The sequence below is a fragment of the Vanellus vanellus genome (genome assembly GCF_965231255.1).
Source record: "Vanellus vanellus genome assembly, chromosome: 25".
NCBI lineage: Eukaryota > Metazoa > Chordata > Aves > Charadriiformes > Charadriidae > Vanellus > Vanellus vanellus.
The window spans coordinates 3,260,343-3,286,050 of NC_138930.1; the positions used below are offsets into that span (position 1 = coordinate 3,260,343).

Genomic DNA, 25,708 nt, shown 5'->3' on the forward strand with positions numbered 1-25,708 from the left:
TTATTTTTTTTAGGGACTGGAAGACTATCAGGCTGAGAACTGCCCGGTGCTTCACCACCGTTGATGGAAGCAGTTTGGTGACATCCCTCTGCCGGGGTACGACCGAATCAGGCGCAGAGCAGGACTGCTTCGACCCAGCCTCCAGCAGACACTTCCTTTAACCACGGCAAAGACGAGCAAGGATTTTCCCTTGCCCCGAACAACCCAAACTGAAGAGATACAATGGTGGCAGCATAAATATTTTAATAGCCCTTCTTAAGGACCACCTTTTTATAGATTACTTCTTCAGAGAGAACATCTGCAGCTGCCAACAGAAAACACAATGGTGCTGAAAACGCTGACCTTCAAGTGCAGAACCTGTCCCTTCTGGTTCAACTCGGTTCCCCAATAAAAGTGAAGTCTACATAAATAGTGCTCCACCAGCGGCTCTTTCAAGATTTATCAAACTTCCAAGAAACCGGGCTTGCAAACACACCAAGAGACTAATGCCTTAAGTACGTACTTGCAGGGGTCAGCCTTGCAGTGGTTGACCAAGACAAAGGGCCGAGCTTAACCTGAAACCCTGCCACTCAGCAGTTTGTCGGATTACAGCATGAATAACGTCTTTGCCTGCTTCGCCAGGGAACTCAAGATTTACAGAACAGAGGGAAAAAAATTTCAAGATAAAATAAAGTTATAGCTATATGCCTCAAATGTCATCTTACCCCGAAGTCAACAATCTGAGTAAGTAATATACTGTTCCTTTTAAATTACCTTCTTCTACTCTGTCTACCAAAACAAGAGAAGGTCCCTGAAATGGATTAAGTATCACTTCTACAAATACAGAACTTCTGTTCTATGGGAAAGACTTTCAGCTTCCAAAGTTGTTTCACGAAAAAGCTAATTCCAGCATTTCTGATCTCTTATTTCCATGTAATTTTCTGAGTTCTTGAGCATCCTGCAAAACTGATTCTGTCTGTAATTAGCAGACACCAGGGTCACGGGTCCAGAAGGTATCTGCCCCAAAGCTACAATGGGTTAGACAATCATCTCCCGAGAGCGGTAGTTTGCTTTTGTGAACATAAGTTTAACCGGACAGTCCCCTTTTTATCCTTAACACAAAAGAAAGATCCTTCCTATTTGCCATAAAGGATGCCATTAATAGTGTAATTTTCTTGGTGTGTTGTTTATTCCCCTGGAATGGCTTGATGGATGCGGATAATTATCAGACTATAAAAGCCAGCAAATGTGCTATTTTCTATTGCTCTAAATCATCAAACAAATAAAGTGTGAAACAGCATTTTTGAATACAATTTTCCCCTCTAATGGCTTAGAATTATTATCAGGAACAATGAAAATAAATAAGCAAATGTCTTGTGAGTTAAGAATTAAATGAGTGTGTCAGTAAAAAAGAGCAGACAGACCATCCTGGGATATAAGGACCAGTTTAGAAGCCATTAAGAGATGACTTAACGGGGAACTCACTACGGCAGCGACAGCTTCCAGCACCAGGTGCTCTTCAGGGACTTTCCAGTCTAGCTCAGATTCTGTCCTCACCGCTGCTTCTTCAAAGACAATGCAATTCAATTTTGTCATCATCTTGGCCACTGAAAGCTATTAAAAACTTTATGCACAATGAAGGCAATCCTCTGCCGGTTCCTCTCCATTTAAGAAGAGCTGTTCTCACCTGAAGCTATCACCAGCTTTGGCAGAGGACCAGACCATCCCGTCCCTTAGTTCAGCCTCTCCCCAAAGGTCTTCCAAGACCTTTTCTTGCTACTGTTGTCCCCCACACAAGAGTTTTTCGTAGTTACGCCACCTCGCCTCCCCACCTCATTACACGTCAGCCTCTCCTTGCACCAACGCAGAGCGATTAAGCAGTGATTAGATCACTAAGTCTCACGCACCCACTCTCTACTCCAGCCTGGCCACCTCGGGCAGGAGGATCAACCACAAGGCTTCGGAAATGTCACTTCAGTCCGATTCATGTGAGAAGGTAAAAAAGTTAATTTCACAGTGTCTGCACAAGGTCTGGCCAAACAGGCCCCACGCGGTTTAACAGGCCGTAATTACCGAAATAAGGAACAGAAACAAAAAGAGAACGGCACATTTTAAATGCCTAAGACCACGTGTCAAACTGGGGGTTAGTTATCTGTCTTCAAAGCAGGTTTAGTTTTGCCAAGAATTGAAGATTCAGACGCCAACCTACTCTCAGTCATGACAGGCAGAATAAAAAGCTATTATTTCCATCTCTGTAAGACAAAGCGTGCCCATAAACGCATAATCTGAACCCTGACCTTCAACATCTTTAGCCCCCGTGACAGCAGCAATGCCTCCAAAGAAAACCCCTTAGTCTACGAAGAATATTTATCGCCCAATAAAAGCCATTAAGAGCCACCATTACATACGGGGTAGTCCCTCATTTACAAAATTCATAACCCGCTTCAAAGGCCTAATTTTTCTACAAGGTAAAACAATTACAATACTACATCTCCTAGCAGTGTCACAGTAAAGCTCCAAGCAACGAGAGTAGTTTTTTCCACACTATTTTTAAGCTCTTTTGCAGCCTGTATGAAAAAAAAAAAAAAAAAAAAGAAAAAAAGGCATATCAACAAGAAGAATGGATTGCTCCTTCGTTGATAACACTGTCATCTCCCTCCCTTTCATGGTCACCTTCACTTTCCTCCATGTTTAACCTCCCTTCATCCCTCTCTCCCTCCCAGCTTGTTAAAAGACAGAAATGAACCCCCTTTCTTCATCTCCTCATCAATATCTGAGGTTACCCCACAGAGAATTTGCTGTGAAGTATCCGGTTTCCCTTCTCAAGATCACCGTTGGGAAAGGAAAATCTCCGGCCTCCCTGCCTGTCCCCTTCTCTTGTGGCTCCTTCACATCAAGAATGCAAACACGTGCTCTGGAGATAAGATCGCCCCTGGATCAGAGCGCTCCTTGTTCCTAGGAAAGAACCTTTATCGAGTGTCTGCAGTTTTATCTTTAATGGATCATTTTACAGGACAATAGATGATGGAATTCAGTATCTTTAACCGGCAGTGTCAATGATTTCAAATAATGACATTTTTATTGAAATACACATAGGGAGAAAGATAAACACAGAGGCTGGGGAGTATCTGCTCAAAAAGCCATAATAAGGAGTAAATAGGTAATGACAGAACGAGATTACAACCACACAAACACACCAAATCAACCTGTCTTCTAACGCTCGGAGAAAAATGAGCTCAGCAGACAGCTGCTCAAACACAACCCTTTGGGAACCAGCACAGGAAGCGAATCAGGACAAAACCTGCTCAGAAAGGACCTGCGTAACAGTAACCATTCCCAGCACTTACACCGCGGAACCTATTTCACTCGATAAAATCTCTTTTCCATGTGCATAGCTGCCTAATTACCAACCCCACTGCCAAGCACAATATGAAGAAACGGCACGCAATTTTGCTGCTAACAGAACCGTACGCACCACGAGAAACCTCCTCCTTCCCTTAAGAAACTAAAGTTTGCAATTACACAAACTCTCAATTTGTTTCCCGGTAACGTTGGGCAGAATATCTCCGGCCACTCTGGAGTTGGGATCAAATCCTTATGGATTGACTGTTGGAAGATGAGAGTCAAACCGAACTTGTGCCAATCACATTAACCCCTAAAGTTGCCATGAGCTAGAAATAGCATTACAGAGGCATTAGTTTCAAGAAGTGACATCAGACAGCAGCTTTTTAAAGTTCAGATTTTAAAGCAATACGAATTTTCAAGACGAACACCCGAACCCATAACAACAAGATTTGTACAAAGCAACTGAGCAACTGGCTACTTTCACGATGTTTCACTAACCCCAAACTCAATGAATACAAAAAGGAGATTTTTCCAGAGCTCAAATGCAATTTTTAAATTCTATTTTAAAACAGACAGTTTAATATGAACAACCATCTGCTCTTGGAAGGACTATCAATGCACCAGTCCAGTCAGCTTCATAGCAACAACTGCCAGGCACAAAGCACAAAATTACAAATCGCGTTGGAGCGACTCTCCCTCCGCAGGTACAAACCAAACCCATAGCCTCCTTCTGCACGCAGTGAACGAGCGGTATGAAGGGGGTATTTTACTAAGAAAAGGTGTTTGGGGAAAAACATTATAAAATCATTTATTCATTCAGTTTGGCCAAGAAGATAATTACTATACAATTCAACAGAGATGAATGACTACAATATTCGTTCCCTTGCCATTCTCCCTTATTTGTTTTGAAGAACCTGTTCACATCAGAGTTATTTCCCAAAACTGGTAATCAGATCATTAATTACTGGTTGCTTTGTGTAGAGGATACTGTACTAATATAAAGAAAAGCGAAGATTATGCTTTGCAGACCCTGCATTCTAAAAAAAAAAATATACCACAATGCAACTCAAGAAACAAGGAGAAGAAAGGTAACAAGGGAGGTCACAGATGTTCCTGTGTGGTACCAACTGGCCTGAGAGCTGCCCCTTTACTGGGCAGAGGCACACGCACGCTCCCGCTCACTGCTCTTGGAAGAAAAATACAGATAATTGCCTACAGCAGAACAAAAGAAATCCGCTCACTAGTAATGAAAGATATCTTTGGATGAAGAAGCCCCTTGTGCCAGGGGTGCAACACCTCTACACACACACGCTTTTCTTTTTTGAGGAAAAAAAAAAAAAACATTCCAAAGGTTTAATGCTCCTCATCCATCACAGCGCATTGTTTCAAACTACAGCTACTACTTTGAAGCTCGAACCTATGCTCTTGTCAGCATCAAAGCTAGAAGTGTTATAGTTCAGATTTCATAAAGATCAGTGACGCACTTTGTAAAGTTTCCTTTATTTCCTCTACTTGATCTCCTTTGTCATGTTGATTGGCCAGTTAGGAATGAAGTGGATAGAAACCCGGCATACAGACTACTTAGAACATTAACTAGTTAACAATTGCACAGCACTCAGACGATGCAGAGTGCTATTTAAGTACTATCATTACTACGGGCTTCTGTTATTTTAAACTACACTTGTGCTGCACTTGGCATCACCCAATGTCAATTTTCGATGCTGAGTAAAGAAAAAAAAATCCCCGCTGATTTCTGCCAACGTGTTAACAAAATGTGAATAAAGACAAAGCTCTGCAGTACCACCGTTGGTTCCTTCTGGTCTCTCCAACCCCTGCGTTCAGCACCATGCCAAGCCTGACTGTGCAAGCTCATTCTCCCACAGGGCCCAAGTCAGATCAGGCTGAAAGAGTTATATGAAGCATGGAAGCACATCTCCCTCCCATCTTGTCTCAGTGGCAGAGTGCACTGTTCAAAAGCCTCAGTTATTAAAACCAATCTGTGATCCTGTCAGACTTCCACAGATCTTCATTTCAAATCAGGCCTGAGCTTTGAGCAGACACTTTCAAAACGCAAGAATGAGTTGCAGCAAGAGCCTTCTTGGATCAAAGACGCGCTTCTCTCCATCCAGACTGGGACTACTGAGCTGTGATGAATTATTAGTGCTGGCAGAAACAGCAGTACGTGCATTTAACGCCGGCAGTGGAGCAGGAGCCCACTTGAAGACACCGCTGTAAAAATGAGGATGTGAACACAGATCAACGTTACAACTTTCCGAGATCATTATGGAAAGGTACAAAGACGAATCATAGATGGGAAGATCTCCACTTTGCCTGGTTAGGTACGACAAGTTACAGGTGAACCCCAACCTCTAGGAGTTCATAATTTCAAACAAACTAAACAGGCCCAGTAAAGATGGACATAAACTGCACAGACTGAAAACTAAAATGGCAGCAAAGTACGTACTAATACCACGTCTTCTCCAGTGGATCTAGTCAATAATAAGAAACAAAGAGAAAAGGACTTTGGAGGGGGAAGTACATATGCAGCAGAGAGCTGAGAGGAAGGAGGGGGGAGACGGAATGGGCAGGAGCAGCCAGCTGGCTGAGGTCATTTCATCTGCTCTCTTACAGAGCAATGCTCCCTCCTCGGACAAGTTCCGTAGTTGATCCATCAGCCCAAGCGTCCGGCTTGATCTTCATGGCACGTTCTCTCCAAGTTAGATGAGGGTGAATGGAGAAAGGCACACGCGAGTCCTGCCTTCCCAGAACACCGTGCTTCCGCTACAGTGGGAAAATCATCTTTTAATGATCTGTCCACAACAGCATAATAAAACACACCAAAACCCTAAGTCTATTCAAAAGAAAGATCTCCACTATTCCAAATTGCAGGCACCTGATCGGGAAGGTAATCCACAGAACACAAGTTAGAGCTCGTAACTCTTCATATAGTTTGGTTTGATGACTTAACCACAGTAAAACCACTCCGGTCGCCCCAGATTCAGTCTCTGTACAATATGCCAATCCCTCGGATTTTTAAAGCAGACCATCAGCTAGCACTGCTCCCTCTCTAATGAGATGTACGCCATCCTTCACCCACAGCACCACCTCCAGGACGAACGGTACCCCTCAGGCCTGCGGGAAGGCTTGTCTGAGTATTAGTAGTATAGTGTGGTTTGTATTGATTAACTAATGACTGCGGTATATGAAGCTTGAAAGGCTGTATTAATAACTCACTGCTGCACTGCTCTCATTTATCAGTGAATTACAGGGGGATGCAACTCTGCATCTCAATACATCACTCCTTTCATGAATCTCCGAGCAAATCAACATGCACAGGGATTCTCAATGCAGAAAGCCTCTTCCAAAGCAGCTTGCACCTAACAGTTTTGGAAGAGGTAGGAGAGCAAAAAGCTGTTCTGCCTGGCCATACTTTATCTCACTTTCTTTTTATTTCTTTTAATGAATATCACTGTTCCTTCCTCTATCCCTTTTATCAACAGAAAAGGGTCTTGCTTTGCCAAATCTGCCTGAGAGCAAATGGTGTTGCAGTTAATCTGTAAATCAACCATCACCATAAATTCTACTCTTTCTCCATCCAAAGCTGCAGAGCTGTAAAACAGATTACATGGGATAGCAGAGGCAGGAAGGAAATTTGTGAGCTGCAAGGAGCCCATCACGGCCAAATGGCCTTCCCCTGCCCCTCCTTTCTCCCCCACTCCACCCCAACAAGCCTATAAATCTCTACTGTCAGGAGTGGAACGCGCAAACAGCAAGTGTGTGCGCACGTTTAAGAGCAAAGCAACCTCACACACTTCGCATGGAAGGCTGATGCAGACCTTGGGGACCGAGGGAGGAAAGGCTGCGGAATCTTCCTCTGAATTCCCTAACACCAAGCAATAGGAAAAATAAAACACAGAAAAAAATATTCTCTGTCTGGAGCAAAACGGAAAGTCATAGTGTAACAAATTCAGAGTCCTCAGTTCCCTCGAGGGCAAAATGCATATGTGATTCCAGCTAATCTAGCTTTAAGAAACTCACAGGATCTCTAGGGTGCAGAGGTTATTGAGATCCCAATAATCACGACTTATAATCACATCTGATCAATTCAGCGATTCAACCACATTGTGCAACGGCCCCCTAAGGGAACCCAACAGTTAGAAGGCAATAAATGCTGCAAGGGACAAGTGCCCTTCCCTCCTGCTGCCATACAATTCCGTATCAAACATTAAACCCAGCTGCTTTAATTGAGATTACACCAAGCTCGCAACAAACTGCAACTTACACGAGAGTGTGTTAACACAGAGGGATGGTGCAGAATACCACATGGGGAAAATGGGGATAAGGATCCGGCCTCCTGCACCGAAAATGAAGAGGGAGAGAGGCTGGAAGAGTTGAGCTCCATGACTGTATTAGGTCATTTTCTTTCTCCAAGATAGTTTTCCAGGGATTAAGATTTCCTATCCTGGGGGGACGATAGGACAAGAGTTCCTATTAAGACAGCTGCAATGCTCCCTAAGACAACAATGAAAAATAAAATCAGCAGCGAGATCCTCAGCACTTGCATATCTGCAGCTGCTTTAGTATATTCTTTTAGCCACGAATAAAGAGGGCTCCTTTTACAATCCTCTCCTAAGGGAACAATCGTGTCTTGCTTTAAATCTCCCCATCATAACACTGCTAGAAAATGTGAGGTTTCCCTATCGATGGTGGCATCAGTAACATACACTACAAATTTATTAAATTCTAGATGTTAGAAGCAAGTCCTCCCACGCACTTGTTTTCCTCGATTCCTAAGGACAGACTTACCCTACCCAGAGAACCTCGCTAGACACCTGGGAAAGAAAATTCTAAAATACTTTACATAGAGTCACTGGAAAACCTTCTTGGTTACTTTCAAGTAAGCAGTCTTAAGACTTTTACAAGACAGAATTCCAGTAGTGTTTTTTAAAATGTAATTGTATCTGTGACCAGTGCTTTCAACTAATCATATTATTTTAAAGTTCCTTTGGTAATTTGTCCTTAATTCCACATAAACTGCTGTTCTGGCATAAAGTGTACTTTGTGATATCAAAGTCAAACAGATTAGGCATGATCCACTTTCAGCAAGGGAATGTTTTGGAGAGGAGACCATATAACTTAAAAGCTAAAGCTGGCTCCCTATTTTAATTAAAGGGGATTAAACATCCATCATGATAAGGAAACAGGGACATTTTATAAAATCAATTACCGTCCTCAGTGTCACTCTGGTTTAACACCTGCAGTTTCTGAGAGAAAGAATACAGTGTAACATCCCATTAGTACTTACACAAGGTATATTAAATATCGTTGCTCTACAGCAAGATCAGTCACAAAATATCTGAAAAAAATAACCTTATTACCCAGCCAGGTGTTACAGTGTTGACAAAACAAGATGGAGACATTACACCTCCAAAGTGTATCCATCAAGTTTGTGTTACTGAGATTTAAAGCTTCCTTCGGCACTCCCCCACCCCAGGAAGCCCTCAAGGTAAGTACTGCTCATTTTTATACAGACAAAAATGAAGCGATGGTGGAGTATCTCAGTGTTTAAAAATATGCTTTTGAAATTGCAAGGGCTGAGATGCATACGGTCCTCAATAACATGCCATAATAACCATGAAGAATTAGGCTTGGCATTCCGTTTTGTTGCTTCTGTCATTATAAAAAATCAGTCTTCTGTTAGCATCGTTTGACAATATGCTCTATTTTAGATCTCAGCGTATGAATGTGTCAGGTAATTATACATAATATGTATAATTGATACAGTAAAAACTCCTACCACAAGAGGTTTAATATAGGGCTGCAAAATGAAATACATTCAAACTTTTGTAAAAACTGAAGACAGACCATGAAAAGGTTGTAATTAAACTACTAATGGGAGAGGGACATTTTATTGTAATTGGAGAAACAAGAGAGCAAGCGACTCAACCTGGCGGCTCCCGGCCCCAGCAGCTCGACGTGAGGTTACACAGCAGCTCCCAGCACGTTCGATGGGAAGCGCCCACACCTCCCATGTCACCTCTCCAGCCCGTCAGACTGATTCTCCCGTTAAAAACAACAACAGTGTGACTACAATGTAGACCAGATGCACGCGCCTGAGAAACGGCACATCAGAAAAGACGATCATCTTCCATCAGAGGTAGTATAACCCAGAAGGGGCCGTATGGATATCTCGGCAGCAGCAATCGTTATGGCTAAAGACACAGAACAGTGCTCATTCTTCTTGGTGTAACAAGACAGAATTTAAGAAATAAATGCGTTGCAATCTACAGGCATAGATAAATCATTTAATGAGACTGGAAGCAGGAAAAAAGCTGTCTCCCATCCCTCCCTTTCCTCTCCCTCGTCACTGGTTGACCTTTTACTGCTCAAGAACTTCACTCAGCGCTGAACAATTTTTTAAACTACACTCCCAGTGACACAACTCTGTGTAGACATCTCGTATTGCTGCAGCCTGCTCTACTCTGCTTATGGAAAAGAAACAGTATGAGAAAGCGTTGGCAGCAGGAGTTCTCTGCAGTGACAGAGAGACACATCAATCAAGGAGTTGTATGACCCAGCAGATGCTCATAAGGCTGTACAGAGAAGCCATCTTCAGTTGTTGAGCCACAGACATTTAACTCTGTAACATTAACTGTAATCTCAACAGTCCCCAAACCACCTGTTTTGTAAGAGGTATAACCCAAAAATTCCAAAAACAGAAGTGAAAGACACAAATGAAACAGCAGGTCAGTAACTATCCTCCCTGACCCATGAGACAGACTCCTTTCTCAGCTTATCTTTGTCCACTGAGGTGGCTTCTCACGGTCTGACCATATCATCCAGACCACCCTGAGAAGGTACTTCACCTCCTCCACCGCAAATAAACATAGAGATTTCTTGTAGAACCCACTTGAATGAGGTCTGGGAGGCAACCTCAGTCAGCCCGATTCCTTTCTCACCTTGCCTTCAAGAGGAAAGAGAGCTGGTGGCTTCTCACCACTCCCACACGCTACCCTCAAAGCAGGGCTTTGGTTGCACAGCCTGGATTAAAGTAGCCTAAGATGATTTATGAGAGACATGAAGAAAGACTTATGGTTTTTAAACAGAAAATTTTGAAGCAGAATAGTACCAATATACACGGTCCTTGGTTTCACTATATAAATATCTCTGACAGCCAAACAATAACTCTGCCTCTTCTTTTAGAGCTCAACCCCAAACCGGTAGACTTCGTAACTCTCCACACTCCTGCTATTCCCCAAGGTGCTTCTACGATGATCACTGTCAGAGTCAAAGAGTCTATAAAAAGGATGAAGGAAGCTGGGAAATTTCCACAGAGGTGGTGCCAGAAAAACAGAACCAACATTTTAGCCATCTTTGAGCAAAGCCAGGCTGCACCACTGGAATTTCATCACTGAAGTCCAAGAGCTCCCCCAACTGAGCTCTCGGATGACTGCAACTGCAACCAGAAGATGAGGCATTGTTTGGGTGCCTGGAAAGTTCCAGGTCTGCTCCAAGGGATATTCAGATTTACTCCTCAGAAGCCAAGGCTCGTTCACAGAAGAGCTTGAGAACTCATTAACAGAAACTGTCATAGTGAGGAACAAGGAAGAAATGACTTGGGCAAGTGGCATACTCTTGCCTTATGCTTAAGGGAACAGCAGGGAGCCCTGCCAAACCAGCAGTGGCATCCTGTCACAATACATCTAGGTTTGTGTTACACACTGTCATCTATATAAGAAAACTCAGTTGAATGGGAAAATGTTTTGCCCAAAACATGGTCTGTCCTCAAAATCCCCATTTTCCCCCAGCCGTGTAAGGCTTATAGAATTGGTTACTATAAAAGAACTGTACTAACACAGACTGGCTGGATAGAAGTCCTCCCCTCCTTTCTAAGTGGGGTAAAAGTACCTTTTAAAAAAAATTTTTAAAATCCCACCCAAAAACCAAAGCAAAACCCAACCAGATGCACAGCATATTCCTGCTTTGATTTTTAACAAGCAACACCTGAGCTCCTTTACGAGAAGATTTTATAATTCCTCTTCTCTATTCCAATTATAAGCAGTAGTGACTGAACTCTTCGACAACTAAAACCCCTCTTAGGGGAATATCAGGTGTTCCCCAGCATCTCCCCCAAATCCTCAGAAGATCTGACAGAAATAAAATCTACCAAGAACTTCTGAGATATGATATTTATCAGAAATAATTTTCACTTCTTTCTGATTCTTAACCTCTTCACACAAACGTGCTACACAAAGGTGTTTCACCTTTTACTGTTTGGAGGTTTATTTTGTTTGTTTTTCTACTATGCAATCCCAATTTCCCACAGAAACAGCAGCAAACATAAGGACATAAGGAAAAACCACTGTTTAGTAAAAGACGAGGCAACAGCTTCATACAATGAGTTTATCATCCTTAAGATAGACACAGTATCCATATATAGTACCTACAACACCAAAAAAAAAAAAAAAAGCCCAAACAAAAAAAACCCAACACATCAGAAAAAAAAAACACCAAACCCAAACCCAAACAACAGCATGAAGTTCCTAAGATGTGAGCAAGAGGAAAAACAGTTTAGGTCAGGCTACAAATACTTCACATATACTTCATTTCGCATCTGTTCTCTAACTTTTGCTCACAACGTGAGAGTTTGGGGAACAGCCGTTATTTCCATGCTGTAACCAGCTTCTCTTTTCAAGGTAATCTGTTCTTATTTCCACTTTTTGAAAGCGATAACACTCTATTCTGGGCTGGGAAGAAAAAGCAAGCAGAAGACAGATGAGGCAGAACCGATTAACAGGCAGGCATGAAAGGAGCGGTCAGAGCCAGCCACGATCGCGTGACTCTTAACGCAAACCTCAGGTCATTTACTCATATAACCCTTCAAGCAGCCAACTCTTGTGTGCCAAAACCGCCATGCTAAAGACAACACCGGCTTTGCTGGTGGTCACGGCACCATACGGGTAGGGGAGAGGAAGCGCTTCTCCTGTGCTGATGGCACCATCTACTGGAGATGGGGACTGAATAAAAACGGGTTTGATGAACTGCTGCTGAAGATGAAGGAAAGCACTGACAGTATCTAAAATGAAAACGTGTCACATTTCATTCCTAATCCACAGATCTGTTTCTTGAGATCAAGCTTGTTTAACAGAGGTATCATAAGAGATTTTGCAAAATCCTTGTGCATCTGCCTAAAAGAGGGAAACTAAGAATCAGGTATGATGGGGACACAGATTTTCTGACAAGTTGGAAAGTTTTTAAAAATTCACATTAAGACTACAGCTGAATGTTACAGATTCAGCCCCTCCTTCCACTCCTTTTCAAGACTGTAAAAGAACACCACATCCATTCATTACAGCCTCTTCACTCTTGCTAGCTTTTATATGCCCGCAGGCACTAACTGCCTGGAGATACTCGATGTCACCAGGGACTCATATTGCAGAGAGATGGGAGGATCTCGTCTGCCGCTGCCAGGGCACAATGACAGCAGCTTCACAGTGACATTTAAGCACTAATTTGCATGCAAATGTCAATATTTATTAGTCACATCAAGATCTTCAATAAAGCTCTTCTAGGTTGCTAAGTCTCTCTGGTTATACTTTTAAATCGGAGTCTCCTTTTTTCTTGAAAAGAAATTCTCAGTAACTTATTCCAGATTTCCTAGCTTCTTAATTATATCCTTATCTATTTATTATTTTGGGGGAAAAGTTATTTCCAAGCAGTCTACGCATCAACAGTGTTGAAAAACGCTTATCACTATTCTAACAATTGACCATGAAAAAGGAACCCTTCGACCTGCCTTGTCCCTGGAGTTGTAAGAATATCTACATATTTAAATAATGTAAATTTTAAAGTAACAGATGTTTCCTGCCTACAGCACAATGCAAGAACAACAGTCTTTCACTATTAAAGTGCATCTGAAGCATCCATACATTCCCATCCCCATTTGCTCTCCCAGGTGAGAGGGAACGCCCTTCTGCGCAATAGTTTTCAAAAAGCCCCAAGTGTGAAATCTGTCTTCAATCGTAACGTCAACGAGTCTCCCTAATTCTGCTACTTTTCTAGAAAGTCGGGAATTAGGCGTGTGAGCAAGTCAGTAAGAAAGAAAGTAAAACTGCTTTCAAATGTAGAGTAGGAGAGGAGAAAAAAAATGGGAAGTGAGAGATTAGGTAAGACTGATGGAATTAAGTAGATCTGAAGAAAAGGGTATTGCAGTGGTTTCAAGTAGAGGGCAAAGGTACATAGCCACCATCTATTAGTACTCTACCACTTACCAGGATTTTGGCTCGCCAAAATGCAAGTAGTTGATACTGTAGAGATCCATGTCCTCTGTATGCCAAGCAAATGTTGTCTTCCACATCCCAAAGTAGAGGTAGGGAGTGTTTACACCTTCTATGATAATGCCACACTCATGTTCCACCATGTCTAAGAGGGTGTTCAGATTGCCAATATTCCATTCTTCCACATCCTGTAATTCAAAAGAAATGTTCTGTACTGAACATATCAGGACTTGCTAGAGCAGAATAATAGCCCACAGTTTCCTTTCAATGCTTCAAAATGTGGATATCCTACTGTTATCTCCATTAATTTAATCCCACCTGCTTCCAGAAAGCTTACTTTTAATGGTCATCAATAACCATGAAAAGGATGCATTACCACTGCTTTGTGGCAAAGGAATTGATTACTGGCTTCTCGCTAAATGTGTTCGCTGAAGAGGCACTTGTACTATGTGATACTCTACCATTAAGTAACTGTTCTGCTAATAAACATAAGATAAACTAAGGGTAAAATACGCTTCTCTCAATGACATATTCCATCCAGACGTTCTTCACCTGATGAACGTGTTATCAGCTGATGGAAACACTAGACTTCAACGTGGCCCAAGTGGCAGAAGCCTGTACATCAGCTCAGGGCTTCAGATAAAGAACAGGGAAGACAGTTTTGTTATTATCCATATTTAAACAGAAAAAAACAATAAAAAGAAGCTCTAAATCTCATAGTTGATTTTCTCTACTTCGATGTGAAATAGAAAAAGTCACACAAACTTGTGCAAATCTTTAACCTTGAGATTGTCTGAAGAGTAATACAATCTCCAAAGGAAACAGTCTGTCTCCTTCACACCCCTTTTCCCCAGTATAGTTCATAGGCACACCAGCAATCCCAGCTTCTGCTGCTTGCTGGAGTGACTGCAAGACAGTGAAACTCAAGCTGCTCAATCTTGAAACTTTCTGAATCAACCTGAAAAAGGGGGCAGGGAGGAAAGGGCTGAAGAAAGGAAGCAGCTGAAAAGCTAGAGGCTGCCCAGAGGGGGGGAGGGGGGGGGAGTCTCCCACTCTGGAGCCATTCCAAACCCGCCTGGATGTGTCCTGTGCCACTGCTGGAGGTGCCCCTGCTCTGGCGGGGGGTGGGATGGGGGAGCTCCAGAGGGCCCTTCCAACCCCCACCAGTCTGGGATTCTCTGTGATTCTGTGAGAGGAAAAGGAGTGCAGAGAGAGAATGTTTTTCATGACTCTGACACCTCACTGCTCGCAGCAATGTCAGTAACTGGACAATAAGAAAAGTTCTTTAAGTGTAACTGGTAATTCAATTACTTCATTTCCACTTGTAGGAACTTGAAGGAAACTGAAGGAAACACAATGTGTATTCAGTACGTTGCAGAAGCTACTTCTCCTAAAGCTTACATTTGCGCCTGGTTATGTCACCTTCCCTGATCATACCACCAAGACTGATACTCTCATCAAAGCACCAAATACTGCAGATAACTTCGATGTCCACGGCTGTGAAGGCCTCAGATATCTATGTTTACTAAAATTAATTGCATATTAAACCATACTGATAACAAAAAGACGCTTTTACATTACCACACAGTTTATACTGCAGACAATCAGACAACGCTCCAAAAAAAAGGCCACTTTCCACTCAAAAGAAAATTACAGAAGGGCACTGCTTTAGATTAGCTGCCGAAGCAGAGTAAGAAGATAAGCAGCCTTTTTCATTTACAGCAGAAGAAACCACAACAGAATTACTTTAAGCGTAGGATGCAATTTCAGCAAGGAAAAGCTTAAACAATTTGAACTGTAAAATAATTTAGCACGCAGGCACATTGTATCCTAATATAGCTGCCTACAAAGAAAAAAAAATCCAACTGGAAATATTTTAGTTAAGAATCAAAAAGGTATTTTTGATGAAGCACCAAAATCCTTGAAATGCTGCTCTTTTCTGGCTCTCTAAGGTGCTTCAGCAGAAATCTCTATTTTCTTCCCTTTAAGGAAAAAAAAAAAAAAGAAGAAAATGAAACCCTAACATGATAGAGATCTGGATCAGCAGCTTACTTTTAATTTCCCTGCGTACTATCACATGTATCTGGGCATATCATCATGATGCCAGTCCTGTTTTCTTTAACAACCTTTTCTAGAAGCTATATACAATTTTCGGCATGCATTTTTCAAGAATTCATTTAAAATCACTTTTTTCCTCATTTCTGTAGTAAAAGTAAGCTTTTCACAGCTTCCATTGACTCAATTACCCTGAATCTCTGGGGAAGGTGGAAAGTTTAGTTACACTTTTGTAATGAGGGAAAAGTAAACATTTATTATTTGCCTGGGTTTTTTTAAGGTTGCTAAAGCAAATAAATTCTAAATTACTGTTCCTGAATGAGAAAAGAGTAATAAGGAAGTCAGTATCCACACATAAAATAAATAAAAGAGGAGCATTTCACTTACTGCATCATACAGTGAGCCACTGATATCAGCCCCATAAATTGGCGAGACAAATGTGAGATTCTTCCAGTATTTGCGCTCCAAGTCTTCAAAGTCTTGATGCCGTGGAGTACAATACCTGATAAGAACATGGAAAAGATAAGGGTGTAAGAAGTCCTAAGGAACAGTCATCGCAGACAGATAAACGACTGAAAAGCAGCGTGCATTTCAAAGCAGGCACACTCAGGAGATGACTGAAAGTGCATTTCATTTTTAATTCTACTCAGATTCGTATAATTTACTGCCTTTTAAATCTTTCTACAAAACCTCTTAGTGCATATTGACAAACAGGATGTGCGCGTATGTGAGGCACCAGATCCCCACCTAAGGATGCACGAGATGAGGTTATTACACAGGGAGCTGCAGGCAGGTAAAGCGCTCGTGTATATGCCGCATTAGCAATATTTCAAAGTTGATTGCGTGATGTCAGTATTGCCTGTAGCAGTTGGCTTGTCCCAGTGAACTGTAGTGCTCTGCAGAGTTCCCAGTCACTTTGGAAGACACTCATATTATTAGTATTAGCTTAGGCACTCCAAGATACTTGTATTTCTACCTCATCAATGGAACGCATTCTCCAGAACAACCATTCAAACACCAAAAGCTCTTCTCTGAGTCCCAAGCCATTCTTTCCAGGCAGATTCTTAGCCATTACTGACTTTGAAGAATCTTTCTATACCAACTCCCAGAAAAAGATCTAAGATACACCAAAAGCCACCAAGTTACAAACTTGTTTGACATTCTGGAAGTAAGCGTTCAAGAAAAAGCAGTTTCCTCCAAAATGCTTCCTATTTAACAAGGCTGCATTTTCTTTTCGGCTTGTTTCTAGAAAGAAAGGCTTTCCACGCAACTCCCCCGCTCACAGTGTAAGCAAATCACTTAACACCAACATACTTCTCACTATTAGCCAGACGCCGGTATTCTCCCACAGTCATGGGTTTCTTCTGTATATTATACTGGGTGAATAACCCCGACTGTCCAGTAACCACCTGCTGAATGGGAGCTGGGATAACCATGTCATCTATGTCATCATAGGTTTTTCGGGGCTTCCATTCCTTGGGAGGAATCACCTGGAATTGGAAAAAAGAAAATCACTTCATGTTCACAATAGGCAAACACAACTTCTACTGAAGAGAAAACTGTTGAAGTGGAAGGTATTCCGTCCTGCTGCTGCAGGAGGTTATCAGATAACAGCAGCGTCTCAAATAACCAGCGCATATGACGAGGCACCTGTTCTGCATCTGCCGAAGTGCAGGACTAGCAGACGTGGTCAGAGGGCCCAGCGCCCGCCTGCCGGCCAGCAGACCCATCAGTACAGTGTCACAGAAGATGGCCAGTCATGATAAAAGGAGATCTAGTTATAGGAAGGAACTAAACTGCATGCCAGAAGGACTGCACATGCTTTGCCTCCAGAATGGCATTCCTCTCACCTTCCATTCCACAAAGCTGCATGACGACTCCAGCAGCTCCATCCCTATAATTCTGTAACCTTTTACAGCAGTCTAAAGTACTATTCCATCTAGATCACCTACATTATGGTTTTCTTGGGGGGTGGGGTCTTTTTGGTTTGTTTGGTTGATTTTTTTTTTTAACTAGGAAGGCTCAAACTCCTGTTGCATTATTGCTGTTGATGTTTCTGTATTTGTAGGCGATGCATTGGGGACCAGCTCCTTACATGAAAAGGGGTGAGGGGTAGAAAAGAACAAAAGAAAACCATGGGGAACTCGTCCAGAACTCTTCCCTCACTCTTGGAGGCTGTGCAAAAAAAACTGCTGCAAAGCAGTCCTGAATCTAGAAGAAAAAGCTGTAATTTTAAACAGAAAAGCTGCCAACAATTCTAGGCTCAAGATCAGAGAACAATCAGTAGGACATTCAGCGGGCACATGGAATGAAAAAATAAAATATCTACTATCTAATTTGGTGTACAGATTAACCAAAAAGAGTTACGAGAACTGGAGGACAAGTTATTGATTTCGCGGGCATGGTTCCTCCAGGCTATGATGAGCTCTACTTCCATTACAAGGCTCTGAACTGCAGTTGCAATAGAGACACAAAAATTAACGTGAAATGCTCAAATTTAGCCATACAAGTACAGTAATTTCTTTACAACATCTGGAATTCACCAACAACCTTTATTAAAATAATCTACCCTGATGGACTCACAGAATATAATTGCTAGTACACTTGAGTGGACAAGGAAACATTTCAGAGAGAGCTTTTTATTGATACCCAGCTCTATTTAGAACTGTAATAAAAACAGTAATTGAGCTACGTTTCAGAAAAAATAAGAATTATTTCATGCTTAACAGCTTTACTTCTCTGCTGTGCTTTATTAAGTCCTGCTAAATACCATACGTAACAGCTACCTTGTCAGAACAAATGATCTCCCTCAGCTTATGGTGCAACATGACATGGCCACAGAAATACTCTTTCTAATCAGTTAGCCCTGATTTTTTCCAAGCAGTTGTATGTCAAGTACTGGAATTTAGAAGCTTCACATGAAGAATTCTTATAAAGTTTCAGCAGTTTCAGTGTAAAGAGACAGATGGGAAGGAATCAGAAAGACGTTTCAGAGCCACCTGAAGAACTGGTTCCTAAAGGTCAAAAAGGCTTTCAGGTATTTCGGGATACAGGACACATTTACAGGTCTAGATTCAAGTCAGCATAAGGTGGTAGCCCAGAACATCAAAAAGGCAAGAGCAAGAAGTCTGCCCCTGTTCACACAGATATGATTTAGGCCCTCTCCTCCATCAAAACCTAAGCTGGCTTCAAAAGCTTCATCCTTTACCCTACGCTCTGGGGGAGCCGAAACCCTCACGCCTTGAGGACCATGGCTACCACCATCTGCGTCCTCAGCAACAGAATCAGGACATAGAACTACCCTTAACCCATCTCTGCAAGGGCTGGGAACGTCCCTGTTTTCCAGTTAGGGATCAGGAAAAGACATCCTGCAAATATGCGCTTCTTTCGCTCTCACAAAAGGCCTGTAACTCCTCTGCCTGTCCTCTCTCGCTAAACCAAAACAGAGACTGCAAGTACAGTTTTCAAATGCGCCTTCTGAGTGACTATATGAAAGCAAACTACTGCTGAGCGATATAACTTCCCAGACACCGCGTGAGCGGATCCCGGGGAAGGCAGCCTGCAGGGAGCTTTCAGCTGCCTAAGCCGGGACAACTCACCTTGGCGAGCCCTGCTCGGTGGGCTCCTTGCGATTCCATGTAAGCGATGTATTTCCCGAAGTCCCGAAACTCCTCAAGGGTGGGACGAAAGGTCATGATCTTACAGCCAGGGTTCTGCTCCGACCCCATATTTCCAGCACGGCGGCAGCGCCTGAAGAGGGAAAACAAAAAAAGGAGAAAGAAAGAAGAGAGGCGGAAAAAAATACTGGTTAAAATCCTTTGTTTTCTTTAATGAATTTCCCAGAAAGGTACGCATGCATTTTTCTCCCCTATTGCTTCCAGAAGGTATTTTTAAGTACCATCCAATATATCCAATATATATATATATACCAACTGTTATAACATAGATATGAAGAGCTTCTGACCCAAAATCTACTTAGTCTATTTGTTAGCAGGGTCAAGTATCAGGGAACTCCTGACGCCGGTATGATCCGAGAGATCGGATAGGGCCTAAATATAGACCACAGCCCGAACATCCCCCCTCTATTCATCCGCTGAAGCCGCATCTCAGCAGGACAGCGGTCACCAACAACAGACTTCTCACTACCTTCAGCATCTATCCTGTGCCTGTGTGGAACTAGCTGCCCTCAAAGTTCTCCACCAGAATGATTCATTTTTTTCTGTATCTTTTTTTTTTTTTAAATATGGTAGGATACATCAAAAATTATAAAATTGCATTTTAAAAAAAAACTAACTTCATTACACTTTGTATTTGCAATGTACACAGACAAAATGAAGGCTCCGACAATTCTTAAAAGAAATGTACACGCACAACTTCAAAACATCTTTCGGCGTGAAAAGCAAAATTCTCAATTTACTTCAAAATTTGCCGGGGAAAAAAGAAAATCCAAAACAATTCAGGATGAAACCACAATTTTTAAAATGGACCTTTATACGGTTATGCTGGAAACTTACAAAGCAAACAGAATATTTTAATGGCAATGGTTTTCAGTTGCAAACGTAACTACTAAGACATTCTCCATGTCAGAAAAGCAGCTGCAGCACATACTATACGCTCCCGCGGTCACGAGAGGGCAGTACGGGGCTTATAAGGAATAAAAGGTGCAGCAATACTATGTCAAATGTGACTTCTAAATCACAAGCAAAGTATGTTTGGATTTAAATCGATTTCGAACTAAGCAAGAAGTATTCTAGATGCTACTAAAAGTACGCTTCATGTTAGGAAAAACAAAACAAAACAGAGAAATACTGCTATATCAGCGTTTCAGCCAGCGAGCATGGCACAAAGCATTTCTCCAAAGAGACAGCAGATACTCTCACCTGCTCCGACAATTAAAAACAACATCACACACTAATTTGGACAGACTCAACACTCAGCTCGCCCATAGCACCAAGTTTTCCTTAACAATTTTAACTGGGTAAAAGTTTGGGTTTTTTTCATTTTGAAATCAAATGAACAGCTTTCACTTGAAATTTTAGAAAATTTTAGAAATTTTCAGAGTAACTTTTATGTTAAATTTATTTCAACATAGTGGTCTGCAAATTTAAGTCCTTCCTCAACGCAGCCTTTAAAGGAAATTCCATGCATAAAATCGCAGCCTCTCGCGCGCTCGTCCTGTCCTACACCTGCCTGGTGCCTCCTCAACCGCAGCGGCTACTGTGCCCCTCAACTCAAGGCGACGTCCGAAGAGCTCTTCCCAAGCCAGAAGCCAGGGATGCGAGGCACGTTCCATAATAAAAATCAAACTATAAACCCCAATATCGCACAATATCCCAGAGCAAAACCAACTGAGGAAAAAGATACTGTTTCACTCTCTTCAGTCCAACAGATACTTCCAACCACCTCATTTCCAACAGAAATTGTTGCAGCCTTAAAACAAAAAGGCCCTTTACCTTAATCAACCCCTCCCATCTTCAAGGTGGCCTTGCTGGAAGAGATTCCCAACCTTGCCATACAGAAAAAAAAAATTTGCTGCTTCAGGGTCAGCACTTTAAGATAAGAAACATACTTGATCTATACCCGCAAGAACAATTCACTGCACAAATGTTTTGCAGAAATACAAAAAGAGGAAACAGTATCTCCCGTCCCCACGACGAACCACAGGAGCTGATAAGCTCAGGGCATCCATCTGCCGGGGGTTTCCTCCAAACTACTAAAGAAAAACATCTTTCACCAGGAAAATACGGCTGATTCTGGGGAAGAGTCAGAATAAAAAGAAAAGAGAGTGTTGAGAAGTGGGACGCAGACAGAAACCATCCCCAGACGTCTATTCCAACACAATCGTACTGAGAATATTTCTGTTATTTTTATCCCGGGTCTAGAAACGCCAGGGAAGTTCAGCCGAGCGGGAAGCACCGAGCCGGGCTCTGCAGCAGCACTGCGCACCGGCTGATCGGAGTATCTGGCTTGGGGAAAGGAACTTCAATCCCGTCCTGAGGAGGATCCGTGCCAGCACCATCTGTTCCAGGAATGCCTTCCCAGTATTTGCAGCTTGACCCACAACCAGGGGAAAAAAAAAATAGTCAAAGCTAGGTTTTATCCCATCTTTTCCTCAAGATCGCCTCCAGCAATTCCAATTTTTATTCTATGAACTGGGAGTGAATAGTCAAAATAAACATTCCAACAAGGGGGTGGGATCAAAAACCACTTGATGCAATGCTTAATCAATTAATTAAAAAGTCGACCTGCCCCAAGCTCGGCACTCTGGAACTCTGTAGTGCAGAGACAGCAAAGCACAACAGATTTTTCCATGTTTAATCCCACCTCTTTATTCTAAGGAACATCTTAATACCTACCCTAGATAATGTTTGCTGCAATGGATGCTCATCCAACATAACTAATTAAGCTATTACAAAAAAAAAATAGCCACGGAGCTCACGAGAAGGGAGAATCAGTGTCTCTATGTGCTGCCCCCAGCAGCCCCAAGGAGCTCAAAGTGACACAGAAAACTTTGGGAGAAAAGAATTTCTTTCTTAACTACTTTGCACAAAACAGCGCTAATGTATTTTGTATAAAAAGTGGCAGTATTTACTGTCAACTCCTTCCCAGCTCCCGCTGTCGGGGAGGGCAGGGGAGAAGCCCAGGGCTGCGACAGGAGCCCGGCCGCCCTGCAGCTTCCATGGGGGATCCGCAGGAGACCGCCCCGATAAAACCGCGCTGTAACGAGCTCGCCAGCATCGCTGGGGGATTTCGCAGCAGAACCCAACTATTCTGAGAACACTGAAAGCATTTTGCTTCCATTCACGGCTCTGCCGTGCAGCGGGCGGGTGGTGACGATGGGAACAAACTCTTCTCTCTTCACGATTAACGCTGAAAAGGATGATTTTGCAGAAAGAGCCTAAGCCCCCTATTAGTTCTTGAAAAGAAGTATTAAGGCATTTTGCTCAGCTGGGTGCATTCTGTTTCTTTGTAAAAGACAGTAACAACCTGAAACATTATGAAATACCTTCTAATTTGCAACCGTGGTAAGGAAACACTAAAACTTGTCTCCAGCGGAATGATCTCGGTGGACACAAAGAGCGGAGCTTTTCATTTCAGGGACTTTTACATGAGACTTTTCCCTCTAAAACTGATGCGAACTAAGACTTTTGTGACTGAAATCCTACACCTGTTGATTGAAACCTTTGTACGGCAGTGAAAAAGCCCAAGAAACCCAGCCGAGATCAACGACTCGTGCTGGCTAAAGGACTTCCAGGACGGGGAATCCTTTTTGCAGGGAAAGACTTGGGACTTTCAAGTAGTTCCCCACTGCTCCCCCGCTATTGATCTCAAAGGAGCGGATAATGCCAACTCATTCTCCTCTGCTTTTGAGTCAGGGATTCACTTTGACTGAAGGTAGAGACTATTAGCGGAAACGAACCTGCCTGTAGGCGCTGGAGCTGACCCCTGTACCTGCACCCAGGGCACACGCCTGCAAGGGCACAGCAAACCAGCCCTGCCGGTCCGCTACAGACCCTCCGCTACCCATCCGGGTTCAAACAGTAAAAACACAGCAGAATTTACGACGGAAGACTCATTTTGTTTATACAGTAACACTAGAAGACCCTCTTTAATCTTGCTAAATAAAAAAATATGCTCTCTGGGATTATCAGTTTCTTCAATAAACCGGACCGCGTGTACCTGCAGAGCCCCTTAAAGAAGGCACCAGGTCTGAAGCTAAACTTCTACCCAGGTGCCGTACGCCCTGCTACCGCGTACGTTACACCGCACACAACTGGCAAACCCACTTCGGAACGACTCGCTGTCTCTCCAAAGGTGCAGTTCTCCACCATCAGCCCCACAAAAACTACTAGCTTTTGCCCCCAAAGGTCTTGAAGCCAGATAACCAAAATTCAAAGAGAGGACGGAAAAAGCCCTTCGGAACATATGCCTACAGTGAAAAAGGAGAAAGTAGGCGTTTAAAATCTGGTAGACAAAACCATTGCATGGAAGCCACAGGAAGCAAAAATAACTTTGTGAGAAGAGGATACATGGCATCCACAGCGACTCCGCAGGATTTCACTTGGGTTGTGTTGGAAAGGGCTGAGAAGACCCAGGGAAACATCCTCCCGAGCGCACCCTGCAACCTGCTGCCAACTCAGAGCAGAAAACACACACCACGCCAGCCTGCGCAGCGCACCGGTGGTGGGCACACACGCTGGCACCGGTATCGCACCCTGCTGAAGGAAAACGAACCACAGCCATCAAAATCTCACAGAATAAACAAAGCGCCGGCCACAGTTGGAAGCGAGAGGAAATTTCACAGCGGTACCAACTTGGACAGCTACTGAGCTCCCCTCCACGGCCATTTGTTCTTCTCCTGTGCCAAATATGATGATTTGTGGTGCCACAGCGCAAAATGATCAGGGAGCCGGCTCTGGTTACATGGCTGTGCTTTAAACCAAGCACATAAGCTGTGGTGGTGGGACCTTTTCGGCAATAGTGCAAAGCCACCATCTCAGACCACAGCCTCAGCGTGCCACAGCGTTTCAAACATCTGAAAAAGTTATACAAAAAGTAGAAGCGGATTAAACTTTTGTAGAAGGCACATTTGTAACAAATTCTCCTCCTACAATATAGTGTCTCTTCCCCAAACAGGGGAGCTTGTTATCTCCTACCTAAATTGGAGTTTGTACACGTCTAAAAATGGATTGAGGGTTACTGGTGCTCTTCAATCGAATTGCCCTTTTATTACAGAACACTGAACCTACTAACTCTTAATCGAATCAATGCAGACAACAAACATCACTGCACTTGTAACACCAGTAAGACTGCTGTTAGCAGTTAAGAAAATTAAGTTCCACAGCTCATTACACGAGGTAAGGACAGTGAATTATACACCCTTGCTGGAGACCGTCTAAGGACAACGCACACCAAACCAAGGCAGGAAAGTATAATAAGTCCCAGATACTGAGGAGGAAAAAAAAGAGGAGATATAATGAGAAGATCTAAATGAGGCACATCTAAATAGCTTAGATAATTGAAGACATAAAGAAGATGTATCCAGCACAAAGCACAAAAATCATTAATATATAACAAATTATTCATTTCAATGCTGAAAACAGCAGCTCGCTCTTTGGGGAAGAAATTCTGAGCGCATTCTACTCCTGAGTGGAGGAAGCTGCTATCAGGCAAATAATTTACTGGTTTAATACTTTACAAAGATGAAGAGAGATGCCATATCTTAAGCAAGGTTTTTAAATCATAACAACAAAATCTTAAAACCTCCCTTGCCCTCCATTTTTCATTATAACCCTCTGGATGTGTTGGAGCACAATCAAAGCCTGGCAGCACTGCGTAACACTATGGGAACCTGAGTATCAATGGTAACAGATTCCCTAATCTTGTTTCAACACCCAAATTGTTCAACCTTCTGTCTTCTTGCCTTACCTGGCAATTCCCCTTGAAAATTCACATCTATTGATCCAAACACATCTACTAAACCTTCCCTGCCCTTTCAATAACTAGAAAAAGAAATGTTTGACTCATCCTAAGATTCCTCCTCCTAGGGCAGGTTGGGCAGCACATTAAGAATTCCTCATTACCTGGACATGGTGCTCACCAGCCAACATGACGTGCCTTACTTCACCGTCACTGAGAAGCACTGAGAAGCTACCATGACTTTACCACTGTGCACTCTCCAGAAACTCCTGCAGAAGGTTGAAGGGGATCCATCCTTACCTCATCGCTTATCTCATCACGCCCTGGCTCTGCAGCTGTACCCAGAGCTCCTCTTTCAAGCTGGTGGAACACCCTTGGTTTCCCCACAGGCATGGGCAAAACCTTAACACAACTACTTCTGTCACTGCTTGGAAAACTGAAAAACTGAACAAAGGACTGAAACTTGGTCATTTATCTCATTGTCCTCAATCACACTATCAATCAGGTTGGTCTGACGCCCATTCCCAGGGAGATAGGGCCAAGTTGGGCACTGATGGAGCATGCAGGAGGCAGAGCAGCCTCCCTTGCCTGCAGTCATGCACTGTTCTCAGCAAAACCAAACCCATGTGGCA

At 42.8% G+C, this 25,708-nt stretch overlaps 1 protein-coding gene across 1 annotated transcript in view; it reads right to left on the minus strand.

The window, feature by feature from the left end:
* Window positions 1-19,384, minus strand: part of KDM4B (lysine demethylase 4B) — a gene marked incomplete at its 5' end in the record, with an annotated part of 80,434 nt that extends 61,050 nt beyond the window's left edge. The window contains 4 exons of the mRNA XM_082495235.1: window positions 13,596-13,789; window positions 16,044-16,158; window positions 16,971-17,146; window positions 19,256-19,384. Coding sequence (XP_082351361.1) covers window positions 13,596-13,789; window positions 16,044-16,158; window positions 16,971-17,146; window positions 19,256-19,384 — 614 coding nt within the window. The remainder of the gene's footprint in view (window positions 1-13,595; window positions 13,790-16,043; window positions 16,159-16,970; window positions 17,147-19,255) is intronic.
* Window positions 19,385-25,708: the final 6,324 nt, after the last annotated feature.